The 25,407-nt window shown below is 35.0% G+C and overlaps 1 protein-coding gene across 2 annotated transcripts in view; it reads left to right on the top strand.

The window, feature by feature from the left end:
- Window positions 1-3,908: 3,908 nt before the first annotated feature.
- Window positions 3,909-25,407, top strand: part of LOC149782993 (D-lactate dehydrogenase, mitochondrial-like) — a 59,419-nt gene continuing 37,920 nt past the window's right edge. For both annotated transcript variants that reach the window (XM_089934556.1, XM_089934557.1), the window contains exons 1-7: window positions 3,909-4,064; window positions 7,491-7,618; window positions 9,383-9,524; window positions 11,207-11,348; window positions 14,177-14,336; window positions 20,028-20,133; window positions 23,368-23,461. In XM_089934556.1, coding sequence (XP_089790682.1) covers window positions 3,978-4,064; window positions 7,491-7,618; window positions 9,383-9,524; window positions 11,207-11,348; window positions 14,177-14,336; window positions 20,028-20,133; window positions 23,368-23,461 — 859 coding nt within the window. In that variant the 5' untranslated portion in view covers window positions 3,909-3,977. The remainder of the gene's footprint in view (window positions 4,065-7,490; window positions 7,619-9,382; window positions 9,525-11,206; window positions 11,349-14,176; window positions 14,337-20,027; window positions 20,134-23,367; window positions 23,462-25,407) is intronic.

The raw sequence follows: 25,407 nt of genomic DNA, 5'->3' as shown, positions 1-25,407 counted from the left end.
TTAACTTGCAATCAAATGACTGTTCATGAAAACCATTATGAAATAAAGAGTCATTAGATTAACCGGAATAGAGGCATTTACCGAAATAATTACCGGAATAAATGTAATTACCGGGATAATTGTGTAATACCACGATAAAACAAAGATTTAAGAGTAAAACTTGCTGTATTTAGAAACAGAACTGGGTTTCATTTGAAACTCAACCTTTTGCAGCAAATGGTGGTATATTTATTTAATGTAAATCACGTATTGATTACAATAGGTACTGTCTAAAGACTTGCTTTAAACAAAAATCGGACATTTAATTCATTTGACAGGAAAAATTAATTCTGTAGGAAAAGCGCATGTTGCAATTGAAAAAATTTAAAATTAAACCTAAACCGGAATTGTTCATGAAAGCGTGCTCATAGTGTGTGTGTGTGTGTGTGTGTGTGTGTGTGAGAGAGAGAGAGAGAGAGAGAGAGAGAGAGAGAGAGAGAGAGAGTTTAATTTAATTGGCATCCAATTTCGTTTAGACCCTCGTGTCAAGTAGTGTCGATCAATAAAATGGTCTACAAAACCGATGTACTTGATTTTTCACCGCCCAAATTCACCTTATAAAGAAGTCAATAGAAAACATTAATTGTGTTTTAACACCAACATTTTGCTGAAAAAAGATAAACACCTGATTCTTTTTATTACATTTATTTTGAATTACGTTAAATCGAGCACACAATAATACACATTCAAATACGTGCATAATACAGAAAGGAAATAAAAGCTAGTACTATTGATTTTCTATGAAGACACTGGGCAATAAAAATACACACGATATATTTAAAAATATAAATATTGTTATATGATAGTGACGTTAGACGCTTCGCCATTGTAATTACCATTATAAAAAGAAAAATTGTACATCTTAATTTAAACATAAAACAATCTAACATAATTCACTTTGAATTATCGATGTTGAATGGAATATAATATTGGATTTAGGTATGCATGCATTTTTTTAACAACTGAAGAAAGGAAAATATCTCATTATGATTTTTTTTTAAATCTTCAAAAATATTGAGCGCATATCACTGACCGCTTGTGCTAACCCTAACCCTGATGTTTACGAAAAGGTAATCTCAGTTAAAAAATAAATAAGTCTCTCAGATTTAAAAATGTCAATAACTTAACATTGACAAACGTTGATATAAATATTTGTTGACATCCTCTTCCGTCATTTACTGTTGAGTTTTGTGCGTTTGCTTGTTTTTTGTTTGTTTTTTTTTTGTTTTTTTTTTTTTGTTGGAGGGGGCTTTTGTTGTTTTGTATTTTGTCGGAGATGACGAGTGCAGAAAACATGGTTTGACACAGGAAATGCAAATGTAATGGCTTTCACCATACCTTTTTCATCATCACTTCAAATTACCATGTCCCTTGTGTCTACGTTGTATAACTAAAACTGTAACTGTAATTTTAAATGCACAAAGAAATGAGAGTAAGTTTTCAGATCACTATTGTCGTGTTTAAACAAAACAAACACATAAAAAGTGTATATTCTCCTGTATCTGTCCTGATCACTGTTAATAGTTTGTGTAGCATGTAACATGTTACGAGCATTCCTCACAAGATGAACGTCTCGTCAATTCCCAAATCCGTCTGTCCATTGTCCATTACAGCACAACGTTTTAAAGTCCAGTAGTTGTTCATTATTGTGCAAAGTTACACAAGGTGGCTTATATGAACTTCTTGAAATAGATTGAATGCTTTAGAGCCACTAACCTTTATTTCTATATTTCTTGTCATATAATTGTTGCTTACACGAAGAGTCCGAAAGCTCATTGTTTTTAAGTTCACGTATGTTAAATACTTTTCTTGGCTTCTTTGCTTTTAGTAATTCCGTCATTTCGTTGATCATATCAGTCTGCTGGTTAATTTACCCCTCTGTATTATGTTTAACATTCCAATGAAAATAAATCCCAGGAAACTGCCCAATATATTCAACAAGAGCAACAGATGAATCTGATGATAACCACCTCAAACGTTTCTTGTACCTTTGGCCACCTTTTGGTGTGGCATAGTAACGCTGGATGATAAGGTTATCCTCAAATGGTTGAGCAGACACAGGAACGTGAACTTTGTAAATGAAAGTTCCCTAATTAATTTGTGAATAAGTATATACAAGGTAAGTTTGTCACTTACTAGTTCAGTATATTTAATCATTATAATCTTAATGTCTTAAATCAGATCAATATGTCCTTTCATGTCTAAATCGTAAAATCGTCGATTTAGTATTATTTATATGGCTTCAAGTGGCCTATATAGAATATAATTGTTCTTGTGACAGCGACAGACATTATTTCTTTCTTTTTTCATCTTGTAATTAATTATTTTAACGAATTATTATGAAACATGCTGAATACCTTTAAATAGTATGTGAATGAAAACGTTGATTCTTAATTATTGTCTCGCTTTAATGTACCTTCATTCAAATGACCCGTAGAGTGTGGATTTAGGACATTATAATGAATATCAATAACTAAACGAAAAATGCAAAAAAAAAAAAAAAACACCCCATTCACACTTAGACAGAGCTAACCTATCAAGTTGGTAACATATTGTACTATCGGTAAATTAATATTTAAAGTATCCTCAAACGCCATATCATTTTGATATAGCATTCTACATAAAAAACAAGTAATCTTTGCCATGGACTTATATAAATATACAAATTTCATATTTATGACGTAAATGATTTGTTTGAATAAATTAGTACTAATGAACTTTTATTTTCTTCTTTCTTCTATACATGTAAGTGGACATTATTAGATATTGTCAAAGAAAATGCTGTCGATATAATTTATTGCCAAAATTTTCTAAAATCATAGCTACAATAATTCCTTTAAAGTTTAGGTGAGAATTTAAAAAATATTAACGAAGTTCCAATCCAAGCAAGCATCGGTTGAACAGTGTGAAATGACGATACACAAACATGGTCGGTTATCCTGTACATTAGTTGGAAATATAACACTTTCTGTATGTTTTATTTAATGTAAATAATGACATAAACACGTTTTCTGCATGCTTATGATAAAGATGACATTTCTACGCTCATCATTATACGTTATCTAAATTCAGTAAATGTGCATTTCGTGATTTAATAGTGTGTGTGCGCACGCGTGTGTGTGTGTGTGATTTGTATTTTTAACGTAGCTTTAATAATTTTTCAGTCATATCGCTACAATGTCCGCATTGTGGCAGTTTATAGTGATGTCTAGCACTACAGCATCTAGACCAACAAGTAGCTTTCCGCTTTTTTTCTGTCAGAAAAAAGCGGAGGCCTACCTGTTGGTCTATGAAGCATCATGCCGCAGACATGTAGCATGATGTCCCAATCATTCACATTATCTTGACACCAGCCCGACCTGTCATAACACTAACCTTTCAATGCTGAGCGCCTAGCGAGGCAGCTGTTAGTACCATTTTTATTAGTATTTGACTCGTCCGGGGTTCGAACCCGCTACCTGCCCGCATCCGAGGCGGACGCTCTAACCACAAAACCACCTGAGCGGTTTAATATTTATTTCAGTAATCAACAACTGTACGTACAAAAACATCTGATAAAATTAACACAGATTTTTATCTGATGAACACCCTCGCATAATTCGTAAAATCGTGAACAAATTAACTTTTGATGACGATATAACAAGAGTATATTTAAGCCTTAGTTAAATTTATATTGTCTGTACGCTTACGTTTCATTAATAAATCTAAGCCATAATCTTCTTGAAAAGTGATGAAGTCTTCGTTTTATTTTGGTACTAAATAATTATTCAGGTAATTGCTTTTATTCCCGTATTTATTCCGGTAAATACTTTTATTCCGGTATTTATTCCGGTAAATACCTGTATTCCGGTTAATTTAGTATCGTGAAGTAACTGACCTTGAGCCAATAATAGTTGTTGTCAGTCCGTCGGTGCAGTCAGTTTTGGCAACGCTGGGAGATGCATTCTCATGGAATAATTCGTAGCTATTCAGCTTTATTTCGAAAATTAAAAATTGTTACAAATATCCAGCGGCACAAAGCTCAGGTAGGTTTGTAAAATTTAAGTGTGACAATTTCGACATTTCGAAATTTCGCTATCTGGAGCCGCGTTAGATCACGAGCCTTCTTAAGATTTGTTGAGGATTTTTATCTAATGCTTTTGATAAAAATGATAACAGCCATAAACTACATTGCCTTTTGTTATTGAAAATATTCTATTTTCCTTTATATTCAGTTGTAGAATTTATTAACTTTTGTAGAATATTCCTTATACTGTACTGTACTTACTGAGAAATGGTACAGTACATGTTGAGAGGGAAGTACCCCTGCTATAAGGGTAGTCAGGAACGATATATTATCGCGGTACTTAATGTTGTTATTAGTACATATTAAAATCGTGGTACATTGTTAAATTTTTTTAAGTTTCCCTGACATTCCATCTGTTTGTTCCTATAAAAAAAATATATCAATCCTATCTCGTAAATGTAAATGAAACCACTTATGGCGACAGATCAAGATCACCGTACCATGGGGGACAACTCTATATTATCGCGGTATTTGCCCAACTTAAGTATGGTAGCACGCACAGATTATAATAAACATAAATTTCAACTTACCGATAAGATGGAATGTCCACGCTTGCACTGGCTGAATATTTCCTCAAAAATGAAGGATCCATTGTTAAAAGTGAATACACTAAAGTCATGTAAGTTAAAATCCACGATAGCAATTGTAGAAATTAAAATAAAAAGAAATGTTTAACTTTGTCAGAATTTGTCTGAATTTGAAGTGCAATGTAGGTGAAGAAATCTATAAGTACAGATGAATCTAATAATATTATTATGATTACTGAAATGTTTCTGATTTTGAAAAGGTTACCTATTATTGCTTTCCTATTTATGTAGGGTAAACAGGATCATGAGCAACGTTTTGTAGATTTCTGTCCATATTTCTGGTATGAAATTCCAAGTGCAACCTTGTAAGTACATGTATGTCACCTCCTGAATATGGCTTATAATTATCAAACTGGAGACGATACACTGAGTATATTTTGTAATCAAGGCCATGCGGATATAGTTAGTTTGACAAGAGTTTTGGATATGATGATCAGTGGAATGGCATGCACTTTATAAAAACTGATGTTCATTGTTCTTCGATGTATAATTTAAAAAAATGGCACTTTTTTAGGTAATTGTGCTTTGACAGATTTTCGTACTTTCTGGCTATAGCTTTACATCTGTAAATAACCGATAGACGCCATGTGTTCAAAATTATTCAGGAAATCCTGTTTGCCATGATAATACAGCATTGGAGTATACTTGTATTTTTGTCAGAAATTGAAATTATATTTATTCTCATTTACAGATGTATTTATCATAAGATAAAAATAATTTATATATTATTTTCTTGAAAATAAAGAGAAAGGGTCTGATGTACTGTTAAAGACAATTTTAATTGATTTAAGTTGGCATTCCTCTTTGGTGATGTCATCAAAATCAAGAAAAGGTAAAAAATTTGTGACAAGATGTTGCCCTGAAAAAAATCCTTAAATGCTCATGCCTTTGAAACTGTTTCATCATTGTTTATGATAAGATCTTGTTTTTTTGTATAATGTTAATCTGTGTCACTTTAAAAGATTTCCTATGATGTCTTGTTGGTCCTAAATGAAAATAATTCCAATCTGACATCCAGCATGGTCACCATGGCAGCCATCTTGAAAGTTGTGTTATTGCTATTCCTAATTAGAAAGAGGCACTGATATGGAATTTTCATCACATTACTGATTATGATATGTGGTTGGTTTGGAAAGAAAATGATGTCAATCCTACCTCAGGTATAGAAGTCGTGAAGAATATATTGAAAATCTTGTGACTAATTCTCCTGAATGGTTGGTCATATCAATATGGGGTTTTCATCAAAAGTCACAAGATTTTGTTTGCCTTTTTTTCTTGAAGCTGAATGCAATATATGACAGAATATTTTGAATGCAACTAGTATTAAGTTTTAAATGATTCTGTAAAAATTAATAAATGTTATGATCATCATCTGAACATGCACCTGTTAACAAATCAGTTGGCATACAGTCTACCCTTATCTGCTAAGAATAGTTGTATTTCTGATGATAGGTACTTGTCTATTTTTAGCAACATTTACCTCCTGGCCTTGAAATAACAAAATTTAAATGTTAATCCTGAGAGGAAATATTTGACTCCCTTAATATCATTTGGCCTTTTCTGTGTTGTACTTCAGAAAATACATTTATTGAAAATGCACATAAAAAGTTATTAAATCACTACCTTTTCTCAGAATGTTGAATCATTTCTGCACTGAGAAATAGAGACAAGAAAAGACTTGATATTTATATATGATTACATGTACATGTATTGAGGGGTATTTGGTTATGATGATAAAAAGCGACATGGTTACCACTATTGAACAATTCATTTTCATTCCTTTTGATCCTGCTTAATGTACCATATTATTAACACCATTCAAGTTATCAGTATTCTTAATACTTTGATTGTTCAAGTTGCAACTTTTTTTTTATTTTGCTGGAGAATGCCTCGTATGACAGAATTATGTGAATGTAACTTGTATGAGAGGATCTTGTTAATGCATCAAGTCTCAGATTTCAATGGATCATCATGAAGCTCAGAAAATGTCATAATAGTCATCTGAAAATACATATATAATCAATCACTGTGCTCTTGCAAATATTGTTAGAGTGATTGCCCTTTATGACATCAAGTCTGATATGACAGAATCTTGTAAATGCACCTTGTTTTATAGTTTTCATTGGCTTGTCCTGAGATTTGTAACTGTCATGGTCATCATTTGCACATGAAGTATCAAGAGAATCACTATCCTGCCATTTTTTAAAGATTGATTGTCCTTTATCATTTTATGACATGGAGTCTGCTCTGACAGAATCTTGTAAATGCAGTTTCAGTTTTCATTGGCTTGTCCCTAGTTTTGACAAGGAGACTTTTCTAATGATGTCTAGTTAGTCCTACATTAATTTGGTGCAAACCTTACTGCAAATATGGCCAACATGGTGGCTATCCTGAAAATCTCACTACTTCTACTGGGTGGTTGATTTATGAACATGGAGTTTTCACCAAAAGACTCTTCATGATGACTACTGAAGTTGGTCTGAAATAAACTTATTGCTGATTTTATGCCCAGTTTGGCTGACATGGTGGCCATCTTGAAAATCATGTTATTAACAGGAATATTGTTTCAGCACTCATTTGTTTAAATGAAGAAATGGACCTATCTTGGATTCATAGAAATTCTTTTCAACTGGTAGAGCACGAGTTCCTTAAAGGAACTCGTTTTCCCTTTTGTCTTAGTTCACATTTCTACTGTGTATCAAATGCAGTCAAAGCAAGCCATCAGGAGACTTTGGCTATTTGGGGTAAGAGTATGCATTGCCAAACTTGATCAAAGTTCTTTTTTCTTTTCTTTGTAGCACGTTGCTGCGAAAATCCCAATCCCCAGCTCCTTTGCAGCAGACCTTGCACAGATTGTAGGGAAACACAATGTGTCCACAGCTGATGCAGTAAGGGAGCAGCATGGGCATGACGAGTCCTATCACAGGTTAAGCTTAAAATAAAAACGGGGGCTAGCTATTCTTACTAGCCATCTGTTGGCATTTCACTGTCTACATAATGTAAAAAAGCTATGGAAGGTGTACATGCCTTACATCAGTTTCAAGAACAAAACATGCCCGAAAGACCTTGTTCACAAATATAGCCTATCTTTAATTAGTAAACAATAACAGCTGAAAAGGTCACACCATAGTCTTAAGTTAAGAAATTTGAGATGGGTGAATTTACTTGCGTCCTGAATTTGGATTTGTGTCGTTGATGTACTTGGGTCCTCTACTCTGCAAACACATTTCAGGCGTTTTTCAATCTGCAACATGAAAACCACCATGAACTTTGTCAAATCCTTGAATACAGGATTGTTACACTTACATTTTTATTTGAGGAATTAACACTGGCTTATAAGTACCCATACAACTTTTTCATCAAAGAAAGGGGACTGAACTCCCATCCTCCAACCCTTTCTCAGTTGAAATTTTGTTTGGTTTCATAATGAATGTTAATGCACTTTCATTTCTTCAAAATTGCAGGTGTGCACCATTAGCAAGTTTTTCTTTAAATCTCAACCAAACAAAATCTAATTGTGAATGATCAGTCTTCCAAGCCGTCATATTCTTTCAAGGAGAATTTTTTTTACATACCTTCCATACGACAGCTTATTATGCTATCATGTTGTCCACTTGTCTGTTATTAATTTTGTTTTCCACACACACACTGTGGATGGCTTGCACTTAGGATCTGGACTTTATTGATTTAGGATCCAAAAGATCAAAAATTAAGATTACTGTGATGGAAAGAAGGAGAAAGGTTTCTGCACCATAATTTGAGTTCTCCACCATTAACAGTTATCAGATTTTGTGGATGGATCACTCTTAGCGTAAAGCAGAACACTACTGATTTCAGGATCAAAGGTAAAGGTTACTGTGACTGAAAGAGAGATAAAAGTATCTGCACAATAAGTTTAGTTCTCCATCATCTACAGTTGGGACCCCAGGTAGCTGAGTTTTCTAAGGTAGCTTCCTTTACAGATCACTCACATCAAACCTCTGACCATGTAGATTTGAGTCTTTGTTTCTTCCACAAAATATACTGGTTGCCATGTATGGCCTATTATATGCTAAAATATGGCATTAAACTCAAAAAGACCAAACCATGCTAACCTTTCTAAAGTTTTCAATCCTTGTGGATGGCTTGCACATGGGGTTAAGGAAGAACTTTGTAGATTTCACGGTCAAAAGGTCAAGGGTCAAAATGACTGCGATTGATAGAAGGAAAAATGGTTTTACACAATGACCCAAGTTCTCCACCATCTGCCAAACTTGAGTAACTACTCTGTCGGATCTACAGATCACACCTCAAGTGTATGCTGTTAGCTGCCATTTGGACAACCTTAGCTATTTACAAAACAAGGATTGACTGAGAAATTTTAAATGCATCAAAATGTTTTCATTCACAACTTCTTAGTTAATCTGGTTGTAAAATTAACCAAGATGGTTGAAATAGATTGCAGTTTCTTTGTGTTTTTCAAAGAAGAAATTTTTGATAAATAAAATATATGATTTTCATTAAATTATTATGCCAGCATACATCCTAGGTATGTTTCTGTTTTATACAAACAGCCAAGGTGGTCCGAATGACCCATTCTTAAAAACCCTAAAATATAGATTATGTTACATCAAAAGCTGATCCTTTTGTCGCTCAGGTCAGCTCCTGGATTTGGGAAAACATTTCATGATTCTTTTTCCTCTACTTGCAGCGTAGAGCTTCCAGATATGGTGGCTTTTACTGAGCGTACAGAGCAAGTGAGTGAGGTGGCCAGACTTTGCAACCATCACGGCATCCCACTGATTCCATTTGGTAGTGGAACAGGCCTGGAGGGTGGAGTTAATGCTATCAAGGTCTGAGGGAGTGACCATGTCAGAAAAAATATATAAAGAAAAGAAACAAAATGTCTGAATATGAGCAAAATATTGTAAGGTTCATATATCAGGGTCATTAAATTAACCCATATTTGGCCAATACTTTGACAGTGAAATGATCTATTTGAACGTGCTGCTCCTCTTTCTCCACCTCATTAGAATCTCAGCTTCTTCAGAATGGCAGCCATCTTGAAAATCTTGCTATAGCTACTTTTCCTGAATGGATGGTCATATTTGCATGTGGTTTTCACCAAAATTCTTTTAAGGATGTCTGGTTTGTCCTGAATGGAAATGGTACCAATCTTATATCCAATATGGCCAACAACTTCAACTGGTTGGAAAATATTTTTCTCAGTAATAGCAGATGGTTTCATCATTTGTGAGTTTAAATGAAAAAATAGTCTTATCTTTTATTCCTGAAAATTCTCATCAGACATCAGTACATTATGTCAATTGTTTTTCATATTTAATCTTTAAAACTTTTTTTCACTTTTGATGTACATTCAATTCTGACTGCTGATGACATTCCTCCTTTATTTTCACACCTGGATAATTTCCCTTTATGCATTGTAGGAAGGGATAATTCATCTTCGGCATCATAGGAAAAGTTAATCCTTTTGGTTACTGATGGGCACAGTTTTAATGTGGCAGCTGTATGAATGTACTGCTGATGCTTGAACAAAGGTGTATGATAAATAACTTAAAATTAAACTGTTCATCAACATAATGGCATTTATAATGTAGTATAATAATACCACTGTCATATGCATTATAATACATGTAATAGCAGAGATATAATATTCAAGTATTGAAACTAGTTTTCTGCTATTTACAGTTTACCAAGTGTAATTGGTAAAGTGCTTTTAAATCTGTGGAAGTTTCTCTTTCCTTTTATGCAAAATAGTTACTGTATGTATTTGCTTATAAGTTGAGTCCAACTTCATACAATGTTGACACTGATCTGCCATCACATAGGCTCCAGCAGATCAGAGTTGGTGTTGTTTCTTCTACTGATTACTCCTAACAAACTTCATAGACCCTGTTCTGCTAGTACATTATACTGTGGCAGATCTTGTGTGCAGTTGGCAGTTAGACTCAATTTATATATGAGTATATATATGGTCAAGTCACTATGAGATATTTCATATTTTTATTAAAGATGATCTGTTTCACTGGTTTCGTAGAAAATTTTGCATTATTTCAATTCACTTTTAGCATAGATTCTGATTGTGCAATTCCATATCCTGGAGAAAATACTGATCAGGTGCACTAATTAACTGACCATGTACAATAATTGACCGACCATGTACTCTATCTGACCATGTATACTATTGGACTCGTGTGTTGAAATGAGATGGTCTTTAAGGTGAGGAAATCTGATAACCTCTAGAAAATATTGCAAATCTTGGATGGTTGAGCAGATGTCCCAGAACTGTGAATGAAACCAGAGATGCAAAGCAAGTGTGTTGTTGTTGCAACATTATTTTTATGATTGTGTTTCTATGCACCCTGATGGATATAATGGAGGCATTATTTGTTCCCCTTTTCTGTCAATACATTTGCACATCCAAAACAGTTCTGTGTATAGGTCAGTTTTTCAGGTCTGCTAGGACATTTGTGTTTCATGAGTACATGTCTAGATTCCTTTGTTTTGCCTGCAGGGTGGAGTTTGTTTGGATCTGAGTAAGATGACTAAAATTGTCGCTGTGAATGCTGGGGACTTTGATTGTACTGTTGAGGCTGGTGTCACCAGGAAGACCCTGAACAACTATTTGAGGGATACTGGCCTTTGGTTTCCTATAGGTATGTAAACAGATGTCCATTCAAGGACATTATTTTATACGACAATCATTTTGCAACACTGACTTTTAATTGTTAGCCCAGCCATTTTATTAGTGTCATTGAATAATTTCAGAGGACACTCGTATTTATTAGATGGAACCTTGATAACTCCATGATAGCACATTAACATTGCAGCTCTACAATCCTGGGTCTTCTCACTTGTTCCAGCTTGTTTGAGTATAAAATTATTTGTCCATTCATTGCAATATCAGTTATCAGCGTTCTCCATTTCCAGTACTGTGCCAACAATCAGTTTCACCATCCTTCATCAGGAGTATTTAGATCATTTTGGGATTTTCTAAGTTACCTTTAAATCTCAAATGATTGAAATAGTTAGTGTCTGAAGAAATCAGAGCCCCTCAGACAAGTAAATCACCTGAGATTAATAGCTGTTCTTTGGTGTGCTATAATGTTTTCCAAAGCAGATATGCACACCCACAGTGAATGTTGTCCAATCTTACTTCCTAGGTCCTAGGTAGGCAGTTTGGATTGGCACCCACCTGCATGAGAAGAGGCAGAGGGGACTAAATTTGAACGTACATGGACTTTGCATTTAACTGAGATTTTTTTGCACACTGTGTAAAATCTGTTATCCATGGGATCATGAAACTTGGTGAAAGGATGATGAGTACCATACCCTCATCACAAAATAGGTCACTGTATTTCACACTTCACTGGCTTTGGTTAAATTTTGTTTCAGGTTTATTTTTCAGGCTTTCATGTAGAATCATTAACCAAGGTGATTGTATACGTGCCTATTATTACCCCACCCTTACAACAAAAGAAGGTCATTGTAACCAACTTTTTATATATAATGTTTCTGGATTTAACTCTTGACCACATTACTGTTTTGTCTAATGTATAATACTGCTGTTCCATGAAATTTTGAGATTGGATGCATCTCAAAGAGTACTACACCATCATCCTTAAACAAGGTTATATGACCTATATTTTATTTCGCTTTTGTTCAGTTTGGTATTTTTACTGCTCATGCTTTGATCATTAATCTCTGGGATTTTATACATCTCTTAGTATTATACCCAAACCAAAAAGTGACCTATATTTCACATTTTACTGGCTTAGGTTAAATTGTTGCATTTTGCTCATGGCAGGTTTTGGGCATGTACTTGGGGATGCAGCCTGATGAGTACTGTTCTCTCATTTCAGTAGTAGGTCAGTATAGACCATTTTTTACATTCACTGACTTGGGTCACTGTTGTATTTTTGTGTTCATTTATCATGTGCTGTTTATGCTAGAATCGCAAAATTGATGATATGCATCTCTGTCACTCCCACACCCTTACGGCAACAGAGGCCTGTTGTGACCAATGTTTGTAGCTCATGCCCACAGAAGTTTTGGCATGCTATATGTATACTACTATCATACCTTGATTTATGAACCTTAGTGAGGGGATGCACTTGACAAGTTATACATCCTTTTCAACAAAAGAGGTCTCTATATATTTCATGCTCAGTGGCTTTCTTTAGATTTTTGGTTAAAAGTTCATCTTTTGAATGATGTTTATGTTCCAGTCATGAAACTTGTTAACTGGATGAATCTTTTTTACTAATACAGCCTTAAAACCAAAGGTGCTGTGACCTTCATTTATGCCAGTGGTTCCCAGCAATGTATTTGCTGTGACTCTAATTTGGCCACCAACGGGACCTCCTGACCCTTAGGCTACTTTTCAGCATTAAAAGGCGTAAAAAAAATTTGTTCTGATTACCCTTGGTGACCCTCCTGAGACTTCCTTCTCTTCCTCAAGCTTGATTTGGCTGGCAACCTGAGGTTAGGAACTGCTGATTGATGCTTTATTTTAACATGGGTTGATTATTTGTGCATATTATGGCATTGATTCATCCTTGCTTGACCTATATACATCATAGCCTATTTAGAAGGACCTTTCTCATCATTGCAGTTGAAAGTCAGAATAAATGTTTATTCAGTGGAAAACTTTCCACGTTAATTACTATACATTTTGTATTGGGATATGTTACCCATGGATGTTAACTGAATGTGTACTGTAGATGTGAGTGGATATAGGAATTATGGATATGGACTTTATGCTGCATTCTGTTCATGGGAGGCCTTAACAGAAGTGGTTAATCAGGGTGATGCATGAACTGTGTATTGCTGGCAAACATTTGGACAAACAATGCAGATATGGAATAAGATACAAAAAATAGAGAAACAGTGAAAATATTCATATCCTGTGCAGTCAACAGGAATAGAAGAAATTTTTGTAAACTGTATTCTACAGATCCAGTGCTCTTAGCCATCTGCTCTTGCATTTGGCTGTTAGGTAGACATCAGACATTTGAGTGATCCCAAGCCCACTTGATCCTCTTGTTTGAGTTAAGTTTTAAAAATTACCATGGTTTCAAACTAACACTATGCTAAGCTTCAAAAGTGAGTACAAAGTTCTTGTCTTTCCTTTGAATGGTGAGACAGAGATAATTGTTCTGGCAGCAGTGGCATTGCTATCAACATTGCTAAAGTCCTATCACTATGTTTTAAACAGTGATGCATCTTCTACACTAGTTGCCATATTGAACTGAAACTTTTGCACAACATTATTATTTGCCTTAACTTTGTACCCTGGTTTGCTAGCATCTCTGTCTAGAATGCATTAGCAGAAAGCTAAAGTGGTTCACAGTTGGAACACACTGTTGTGCACACAATTTTTATTGTGCGTATATGCCCATTTTTGAACTAAGAATTACTGAATGATTGATTGATTGGGGGTAAGTGGAGATAGCAGTACATCAATTTTTGATTTTATATACAGATCCTGGGGCTGATGCCAGCTTGTGTGGGATGTGTGCCACAAGTGCATCAGGAACAAATGCTGTAAGATACGGCACCATGCGGGAAAATACCATGAATCTTGAGGTGGTATTGGCAGATGGGACAGTGTTTGACACAGCAGGGAAAGGCAAAAGGACAAAGTAAGCTATGATGCTCAGTAGTTCGTCTTGGTACTGTATGGCATGTCTCAAAGCAAATAGGTTATTTATTGCCAGGGCAATTGGAGTAAAGTGCCTTGTCCAAGGACACACCATGGTAGCTGATCCAGGTTTTTGGTTGTGAGTCCAGCATACTCAACACAGAGCCACCATAGCTTTCCCACAGTAGTTTTTTTGCTTGCTATAAAATTTAATTTAAAGGTATTTAGTATTTATCAGACAAATAATAGGAACAAAATTTGTGATTGTGATCAACAATGATGAAAGTTGCAAAAAGAAAGCACTTAAAATTATATTTTTTATATGCTCTTTTTGTTGGTTAGGAACTGCAGCAACTTTGCGATTTTAAATTTCAGCATGTATTATGCCATTTACAGACTCAGAAAATTGTAATTTTGCAAAATCAGCAATTCACTTGATTTGTACTATGCATTCCATGTGAATTGCATTTCAGCTATCATCTCATTTTTCATTTGTGGTCCAAGAATTGCATTTTAATTTTGCATTTATCATTTCCATTTTTCATTTGATTTTATTTTCCTTCATTTGGAACAAAAAAATATAAATTTATTTAATGTCAAGTTCTAGAGTGTTCAGTGGAGAGATCTATTGCTTTCATATCTTGTTTTATTAAAAGTGCTTTATTATATTGCCAGTCCATACATTTCAAATGACAGTATTGAATTTAGATAAATATAATTATAACCATAATTGCAAGTAATGTAAAAAATATAGTTTAGAGTATATTTTGGTCAAATTTTAATTCCTATTTCATTTAGTTTAAATTTGAATTGTACAGATGAAACTTCCAGTGGCAATGATAGCACATCGATGGGAGGGGGTTGATGTGTTAAGTCTGCCTTCTAAAAGAACATTGACATGGATTAAAAGAAGTGAACAATATTCAGTTTAAAGAATCATTTCTTGCATTATCTTGTGAAAATGATATCGACCATGGAAATTTGGTAGCAGCTTGAAAATAGTTGGTTTTTGTATCTATTCATGAAGTGTATTTAAATGTCATTGAATTTTTGTTTTCATTCTTTGTTCCAAATTTTGTATTTGTGCTTTCCTTTATCTTTTAAATGCATTCATTTTTTTGTTTGCATTCATTGAGCATTTTGTTTACATTCATTCTGCATTGTTTTTGTTTCATTGGTATATTTAAGTTTAATGTATGTGAATCTTTTGCACTTCTGTTAAATCTCATGTTCTAAAGGAGTCCTCACATCATTTGTCCAATCCTGAAAGACATTTCTGTCCAGATGCTTTCAGTCAAGTAAGTTACATTCTGCTGAGCAGTCTTTCTGTATATATCAGTTCATCCATCAATAATACAATCTTGTTAGTGCAAATAGTCCCAATTTTTTTTAATATGGATTACCCTCCAACTCTTTGCTAAAGCAGTTTCCTGTTAAAGAATTACTGCCGTTTTATACTTGCAGACTGAATGCATTGTATGGCACAATATTGTGAATGCAGTTAGTCTCAAAGTTTTCATTGAATGAAACATTAAACATTGGTAAATATTATGGTCATCATCTAAATATGTGAAGATATAGTCAAATCATTTTGCTTCTGTGTTTTTTGTTGATCCCATGTTAGTTGGAATCAAGATAATAGCAGTCTGTTTGATGGTGCCAGTAGTGTTTTTCATTTGCATATATTTTCTAAACCCTATCATAGATTCTCATCATACTTGGCATGAGTATTACAAAATAAAACCATTTATTCTGAACCATGCTCTCTTGCCCCATTGACCTTGGAGTCAAAGGTTATGGTCCAAGAAAAAATTGTTAAGGTGGTTTCATTTCCTTAAATTTCCTAAAGACTTGGCGGAAATTTTAGCCTGAGAAGATTTAAGTCCCTTCCACATCTGTGGATTAATATCCATTCTATTTGACTAAATATAGCTTGTATTAAAAAAATAAGAAACAGTATGTCTTAACCATTCTGGTGGTCTTAGTGGTTAGAGTGTCCACCTCAGCTGCAGGAGGTTGTGGGTTCAAGCCCTGATGGAATCATACCAGAGACTTATAAAAAGGGTACTTGCAGCTGGTTTGCTTGGCGCTCAGCATTGAGAGTTGTTGTTGTTGTTGTTGTTGTATGGTTTAACGCCATTTTTCAGCACAAGATAGGCTAAACATGGCGGCCAGTATTAATGGTGGAGGAAGAACCTGGGAAAACCCCGGAAAGAACCACCGACCCTCAGCATTGAGAGGTGTTAGGTGTCAAGATGATGTGACTGGGAGAGACATGATGCTACATGTCTGCAGCATGATACGTCAGTGCTAGACATCACTATAAACTGCCACACTGCAGACATCATAGCAATATGACTAAAATTGTTAAAGATATATTAAAATTCATAAAAACACACACACACATTATGGTCTTGCTGAAATTGTGGCAGAGAATGGATCCACTGGCCTTTCAGATCAATTTTTATATGTTAAGGGAGGCAATTTAAATTTAGTTAAAATGATTAGACCTTGTTGTTATCTCATGACTACTGTTCCCCTGATGGTAATACTTGAAAAAATGTTAGAAAATGTTTTTTAAAGATAACAGCCACAATAATTCCTAAAATAATGCTTTAAATGCATATATAATATCTTCGGTGACAGAAGAAAATTTAGAATGTTTTAAAGAATATTAGACTACTATTTACAATAACCAGGACTAGTCAGATCTCTGGATTTACTTTTTTCCATCTGATCTTATGTCAGTTGGTATCACTTCAGCCCTGTCTGCCATTTCAAAGCAAGACAATTAATCTTGCAACATGCTTGCTCATCTGTTTTGGCCTTCAATTCAAGGTCACACATTTTACAGCAATGCCTTGATCATTGGGTCAACATGCAGGCTATGGGCTTGTTTCGTTTTTGTGTTATGTTCTTGATGATTTCACACATTATTCAGAGATGCTACCAGGCCACGGGATCATGGGTTTCTTGCAACAAAAACCACTAATTGTGCAACTTCTCAAAACCAATGGGGGAAAGGTCATACAAAATTATTTGTGTTTCCTGTAATTTGTTGTACTCCCAAGGTTTGTCAAATTAAGTTTTGGTCGTCCATTTTGACAATAATCTCAATCAAGCTATCTGTATGATTAACTACAGTTTTTCAGAACTATCCAGGGGTTCTGATTTAATTGTCTCCTAGAGGGGTATAACAAACTGATAATTGATTAGTCATAACAGAAATTTATGTGTGTGTTTGTGTGTGATTTGGATTTCTAACATAGCTTTAGCAATTTTCTGGTCATATTGCTGTGATGTCTGCATTGTGACTGTATACTGAGTGATGTCTAGCACTGAGGCATCATGCCGCAGACATGCAGCATGATGTCCAACCCAGTCACATTATCCACACACCAGGCTGACCAGTTCTAACTCAAACCTGTTAATGCTGAGCACCTGGCAAGACAGCTGTTGGTACCATTTTGATAAGTCTTTGGTATGACTCGGCTCTAACCACTAGGCCACTGGAGTGGTAACAGAAATTTATAAAGAGTAGCAAGCAGAAATGCCAACCATTACAGTTTTTGCATAATCATTACATTTTTCCCACCTAAGGCCCCCCAATGCGTATTTCCTAAAGCACTGCTTTTGAAATTAAATGCTTGTATTAAATTAGATACAGTATTCATGTACATCATTTTAATATAACCTTTTAGGTATCATTTGACATTATACCCCCCTGATTCCCCCTTCTTTTAGAGGGTAGGTGTTAGGTACCTCCCACTCTTAAGAAAATTCCAGGCAGCATCTCTGATTATTGGCATATTATGTCAGTGGTGTTGTCAAGTTATTGTTTGCTTCTGTCAAACCATGCATCAGTCACTCAGTCATGTGCAACTTGTCATAGATTTTGATGGATCATTAGTAATCGGATGGCCAGAAGAGGAATGAACAGCTTGGTTCCATAGTCCTATCCAACATGTAGAATATCCTCCCCATTTTCCTTGAACTCTCATGCTCATACACAGGTTTCTGGACAGTCAGTGAAATTTGTGTTCTTTGTTCTCTTTAGGTTTCTTTTTGGCCAAATAAAGCTGTCAAAATTTTAGAAAACTTATACCAGGTACGCATTAATGCTAATGCTAATGATCAGTTACCCAGTTTCCCGATCAAAGGTAAATTTTATTGCGGGTATACAAACCTGAAGTTAACTCAGCATTTTTTTAAAAAATTCACAGTATCCAATAAATATCACTATATAATGTCATCTTCTTCATTGTCTGATACAGTTCTGAAATCCTCCATCATTGTCTAGTAAATCATCATGGTGTAGTCATCAAAATATTGTCAGACTCCCTTTCCTTGGCCACTTTGTCATATGCTGATGCTTATTTAGAAACTGAACTTGATCTTTGAAAGTAACACTTTGATCCTACAGTTTGTGAATCTATGATAGATTGTAGCTAAACACTTGTCAGTTGTGTGGCAAGATCAAACAACCATTTTGTTACTTGCCACTGCACCACACTCACAGCACTATGAAAGGGTTCTTATGTGAGAAAACAAGCTATGAAATTTAGGTCAGTGATTTACTGGAAGAATCATACCTCTGCTTGTCACTGAAAAAGTACACATATGGTTCATTTTATTACCTGTTATTATCAACATGCGAGTACCAGAATACCTGGACACCCATTGGCATCTTTGAATATATCATTTTGGGTATTATCTTTGTCACTGCTCCAGTGGCCTAGTGGTTAGAGCAACCGCCTCGGATGTGGGAGGTCGTGGGTTCAATCCACGGCCGAGTCATACCAAAGACTTACAAAAATGGTACTAACAGCTGCCTCACTTGGCGCTCAACATTAAGAGGTTATTGTTAGGACTGGTCAGTCTGGTGTCAGGATAATGTGACTGGGTGGGACATCATGATGCCCCAGTGCTAGACATCACTATAAACAGTCACATTGCAGACATCATAGCGATATGACTGATAAATTGTTAAAGCTATGTTAAAAATCTAAATCACACACACACAAATCACATCATCTTTGTCTTTTTCTTCACAGTCCTTGCCTTTTTGTGTTTGTGTATTTTTGTTTTTTTTTGAAGGGTTTTTGCACCTTGATTAGTGAAGTGGTATGTCTTCCCATCCATTAGGACCCTCTTTGTCCCACCCATCAGGTCAGGTCACATGATGGAGGAGGAGGAGGAGGCTATGGAAACTCACTAAAGCAGACAGCTATCAAAATGGCTTCTCCCAATGTAGTCAAAAAATGAGCCAGAACTGGTACAGTAACTGGAGCATTTATTAAAATAGGGAAAGTGAATTTTCCTATTGTACCAGCTTTTGAAAGTGCAATTAATGAATCATAAAATATAAAAAGGAAAAAAAAGTTATTGGCTAGCTTGTTGTTTTTTTTCTTCCAATTTACCATTGAAGTCCAGAAAGTGAAAATGACCAGGTGGAACTTGCAGTCTTTTGAGAGGTGTAAATTTGAAGTACAGCCATGCAGCCATGCTGTGTACTCTATAATCAAATTACACCCATAAAAATATGTTATTTTAACAGTACCTAAGATATACAATGTCATTTTTAAATAACCAGGATAATCATGCCTAATGCACAGTACAAAGCTACATTCCTCTATTCTAAATTTGGCAACTTTGTCAGCAGTTTATAATATCTGACAGTTCTCATTTTTAGGAAGACCTCAGCTGGGTACAATTTGACAAACTTGTTTGTGGGATCAGAGGGCACTCTTGGAATTATCACCAAAGCTACTATCAGGCTCTATCCACAACCTGAGGCGGTAAGCCACATAATTATTGTTTTGGGGTTTTTAATCTTAGCTTTAAAGCATATGTATGTTAAATATATCACTTGTCCAGTGGCAGCTTTGACTGAGATTTTATTTTGAAGCTTTGAATGTTGTGTTCAGGTAGTGTAGATCAAATGACATTCTGCTGGAGCGACATTACAATATGTAACCACCACAGTGGCTATCTTTAAATATTCATTATTGCCACTACCCCTAAATGGATGGTCATATCAACACTGGGTTTTAGCCATAGACTTCTCATAATATCTTGATAGTACTTGTTGAAAATGGAGTCAGTCTGATGTCCAGTATGGTTGCCATTTTGAAAATCTTCTTATTGCTATTCCACCTGATTGAAACGTCCGATCTTCATGGCGTGTTCACCAGAATACTTTGGTGATGTGTAGTTGGACCCAATTGAAAATTGTGCCAATCTGACCTTCAGTATGGCCACCAAAGTGCATATGTTGAAAAATCTTGTTATCACTACCTTATCTAGATCAGGCATCTGCAACTTCCTCCATGGTGCGGGATGGATAAGTGATTTTTAAAGCCACACCCTGTGATATAAATTAGCAGATAAAACTAGGTCACAGGCCAGATCATGCAGGTCATATTTTGCCCACTCTTGATCTAGATTGATGGTCATATCGGCATTGAGTTTATTATGATCTATTTGGTCATAATGCTAATGGTATCTCTCTGACCACCATGGCTGTTATCCGGAAAATCTTATCACTCTTTCCTCCAAATAGAAAGTCATATCAACATGGTGTGTTCACAAGAAGACTTCTTTTTCAGTCTGCTTGGTCCATGATGAAAATGGTGCAGTCTGTCAGTGAATATAATTCATCTTGAATATCATTTTATTCCAAAATGGAAAGTCATATCAACATGGGGTTTTCACCAGAATATTTCTTATGAGGTCTAGTTGGGCCAGTGTTTCCCTTTACCCTCATTTGCTCTTCAGAGACCCCCAAATATTTAATTTGACCCCCACTTTTGATACCAAAGTTTGTTTTTTACACAGTCTGACCCCCAATTTTTACTCTCTGTCTTGCACCCCTAGGGGATACACTGAGTTGGGCCTAATGAAAATGATGCCGATCTGACATGGAACAAGGCCACCATCTTTAAAATTATGTTATTGACACTGCTTGTTAATGTACAGTCATGTTCAGGTAGAGTTTTCACCAAAAGAGTTCTAATGATGTCTAGTTGATCCTAAATGAAAATGGTGCCAATCTGACATCCAATATGGCCATAGACTGGCTAATTTGAACATATTGTTATTACTGACAAATATGAGATGGTTTCAATACTTTAAAAACTAAGGCCTTATCTTAAATTCCTAGAACAGACAGTAGAGCATCAGTCCCTTCAAGGAACTCTTGTTTATTTTCCTGGCCATAAGACTAAGTGAACTCATAATATGGCCTCATATCTGTTATGCATCATGCATCCCTCAACAGTTGTAAAACATCTTCTCAAAAACCACTAGATGAGTTTCTTAATTTGACAGATAACATCTTTACTAGAACAGCTTTCAAATTATACAAATGATGCCTAATCACCATCATCCACGATATTAGGTTCAAGGTCAAAGGTTGTGACAAAGATTTTTATACTGTATTTATTGTGTAAATCTGTTAACTCTGACATGTCAGAAAATATTTTGTTGCTGAATTGGGTTATTTTGGATTCCTTCAAGGAAGGAAAAAAGGGACTTCTCATGAATTCCTACAAGTTCTTTTTGGCCTGTTGAATATTTTAAGTTATATGCTTTTTGATGCTAAATGTAGGCACTGTTATATGATGATTCTTTTGTCTAAAGCTAATCCTCAAACCTCTGGTGATTTGCCTCAACATTGGCAGATGTTATTGACATGAGGTTATACTATGCATACAAATCTGACATAATGCTTAAATGTAATATTCCAGAGTTATGTCCCTTTTAGTGAACAGAGTGTACACAGGAGTGTGTTGTTTTTGCTGCTGTATGTCCATATATTTAGATCATGCCTGTATCGTCCAGAATTTGTTTTAGCATGATGATGCAAAACTATTAAACTAAGAGCCATGAAATTGTACACCTTTTATTTTGGTCATAAGATGTCCTGGTTTGATATTTTAGCCATTTTATCAATTTGTCCAAGTGAGTTTATGGTATGGCCACAAATATTATTGAGGTGATCTTGCATCAGATTAGTAAACCTTGTTACCACTCTGGAGGCCATTTTCCTGATCCAATTTTGATCAAACTTGTATGCTTGTATCATTGAGATATCAGTGAAGTTTAATAATGAGCGAAATACATGCTCTGTAATGAGGTGATCTTATATCTTATTGACTGAAATTGTTACCTGTATGCAGGCTGTGTTTCTGATCAGCTTTGATCTAACTTGGAATATATGCTTATTTCATCAATAACTTGGACATGGTCAATAATGAGATACAGACATATTAATGATGTGGTCTGGCATGTCATTGGCTGAGGTTATTATCACTCTGGAAGTCTTTTTTAAATCTCATTTTCATCAGACCTGAGGCATGGGCTTATAAAGATAGTGTATGTGTTCAATGATGACCTAAATCCGTGCATATTAATGAGGTAATCTTGTATCTGATTGGCTGACTTTGTTAACATTCAGAATGCCAAAAATTTGATTTAGTTTTGAAACTGGAGGCTTTATTTCTGATCTAATTTTGATCAGATTTGGAATAATATGTTTATAAGACAAAAATCTTTGACATTTTCAGTAATGAGCAAGAGTCATGTTAATTGAAAGATCCTGCTTTTTACCATGCTGTAAGCCACATTTTTTTTCTTTCTGATTTTGATCAAACTTTTAAAATTAGATCTAAGAGCATTTCCACTAAGTTTATTTATGCATAGTTTTTCCATATTTATATAAAAATTTATTTAAATATCCCACTGCTGCATCATAAGTTTGTTAAAAGTATGAGTTATTTGTTAAGAATGGCATGTTTCATGCATTCTTGCAATTTAGCAGCTACCAGGGGACAAATTGGATGTGGCTAAGAGTGGTATCTTTGGTGGACAGGGAGAGATGACCCTTTAGCTTAATCTAGCTGGATAATTGCCATGGTCAAGATAGATACTGTGACCTCCTGTCCCAACATCATATACATTATGTCTACCAAAAATGAAACTGTCACAGGGTGGAATTGCAATATTAATAGATACTGCTTTCTAATTTTTAGACAATATCTGCAACATGTCATTTTGAGACTGTACAAGCTGCCGTTGATTCAACAGTTCAAGTTTTGCAGTGTGGGATCCCAATAGCCAGAATTGGTACTCTTGCTCTCACTTTCTTTTGAATCCTCATCTCAAAATCTTACTTTTACCTGTCCATCCACCTGTCCATCACACCTTGATTAAGTTTTGTATTTTGGACTTTTTTTCAGGCACTGTAGTGGGACAGCCATCTTTCAAGAAAATATCTATATATTTCTATACTTGCATGATATGGAGTAGGTAGGAAACATTCCAGGCCAGGTACTTGTGAGTCTGGTTAATTTTTGCACCAGCTGCATAATTCCATGCATCTTTGCTAGCAAAGCATATTATTAATTTAACCTATCTCTTTTATTGTACATACTTTTCACACAAATTTTCATGTATAGACAAAGAAAAAAAGTCTGGTATTATTACAGAATCATTTCATATGTAATGTCATGTTGGAATGGCATGGTATTAATCGTATCTACATGACATGTGACATGCCAGGACTAATGGTAAATTTTAAAGGCTTGTCAGGAATTTGTTGATTTGTCATGTGGTTTTTATGATTTTGATTTCATGTGTATATAGACCCCATTGTTTGTGGGGTGTTTTTTATAAGGGTAATATACTTTTCTATATAAGAACTTAGTAAGTTTGTATTGTTTTTAATGTAGCCAGTATACATTCACCATTCCACTCAAATGGGGATGGGAATTTTCAGTCTTTTTACCAGTTTCAGATTTTGTGATGACTCCAGAAGTCTGATTTGTGAAATAATTGTTTTTGAGACTTCTGCAGGTTGTATTGAGCAATTTCAGATACTGTGGTAAAATATTCATAGTATTTCCTGAAACATTTTTTTGTCTAACAGATACACAAACTTTCAGAGAACTCAGATATCATTGACAGACCAGCTCAATGAGAAAAGATGCAACATTACCTAACATGCATAAAAAGCAAGACCTCTGGTGCAAAGCTTCTCTTTCATATCCCAGATTTGCCATTTTTGGGCACGGTCAATAAAAATAAGGTTTTGATTCCTTCATGTGCTCCTTCTGTTGGAGTCATTATTTAAGATAAGAGTCCCCTGTAACACATTGGTAATATACTAATTTTGTAGCAGTGTGATTGCAGGTTTAATACCTGCTTCTGACAAGTGCAAAAGTAAATGGTCTTCTATCAAAGATGTGCAGTTTCTTCCAACTCGATAACTGTGGAGAATATATATTATTATCATCATTACTTAGCTGGCAATGTTGTAACACTGCGTCTGCATGTCTGTCTGTTACCATATCTTCCCCTAAACCACTTGGTCCAAATTCAAAATTCATTTGCCTTTTGGGGTAACCGTTTATAAGAAGAGTGTGATTCATAACTTTCCACCCCTTAGGTTCCAGACTGATGTCCAAGGTAAGATAAACACAAATTTCAGTTTCAATTTCAGTTTATTTTTAGACACTGTTCCACTCATACATTAGATATGCACTTGTAGCAGAAGACACTTAATGTTTGTGGCATATTCTGGATCAGTGTATGTGGGTGGGTGAGGTAATATTGGTTGAGGTATGGAGGTAGAGGTTAAAATATTGAATAAAAAGTATGGAGATTTGAAATGGTAAGCCATAATTGCAGTTGCTCAGATTATAGAGTATATAATTGAGAATTTGTTTATAATCAGCTTAAATTAAATAAATATTAAAACATTCTAGAAATAGTTCCAATTGTTATGAGTTGACCAAATTTTCTGCCATCTAATTAGATATAAATCATCACATGATACTGATCAAGAACTTTTTTATCCATCTGTAAATTCTGCAGACTACTTTTGGTTCCCAGTTTTGTAGGTCATTTTTATGTGAAGCTTTATCTACACAGATGCTTTACACCATGATAATAACAACAAGAAGCCCCATCCACAACCTTCAAGATTTCCAACCAAATTCTGCAATCCCCTGATTAAAAATGTCCATTAGAAGTTTAATCATTGTAATTGCAGTTGTTCCTGCATTCCAATT

Source organism: Sinohyriopsis cumingii, chromosome 15 (assembly GCF_028554795.1).
Source record: "Sinohyriopsis cumingii isolate HCF-2022 chromosome 15, ASM2855479v2, whole genome shotgun sequence".
NCBI lineage: Eukaryota > Metazoa > Mollusca > Bivalvia > Unionida > Unionidae > Sinohyriopsis > Sinohyriopsis cumingii.
The sequence above is the reverse complement of the archived record's forward strand: the minus strand, read 5'-3'. Positions and strand labels throughout refer to the sequence as shown.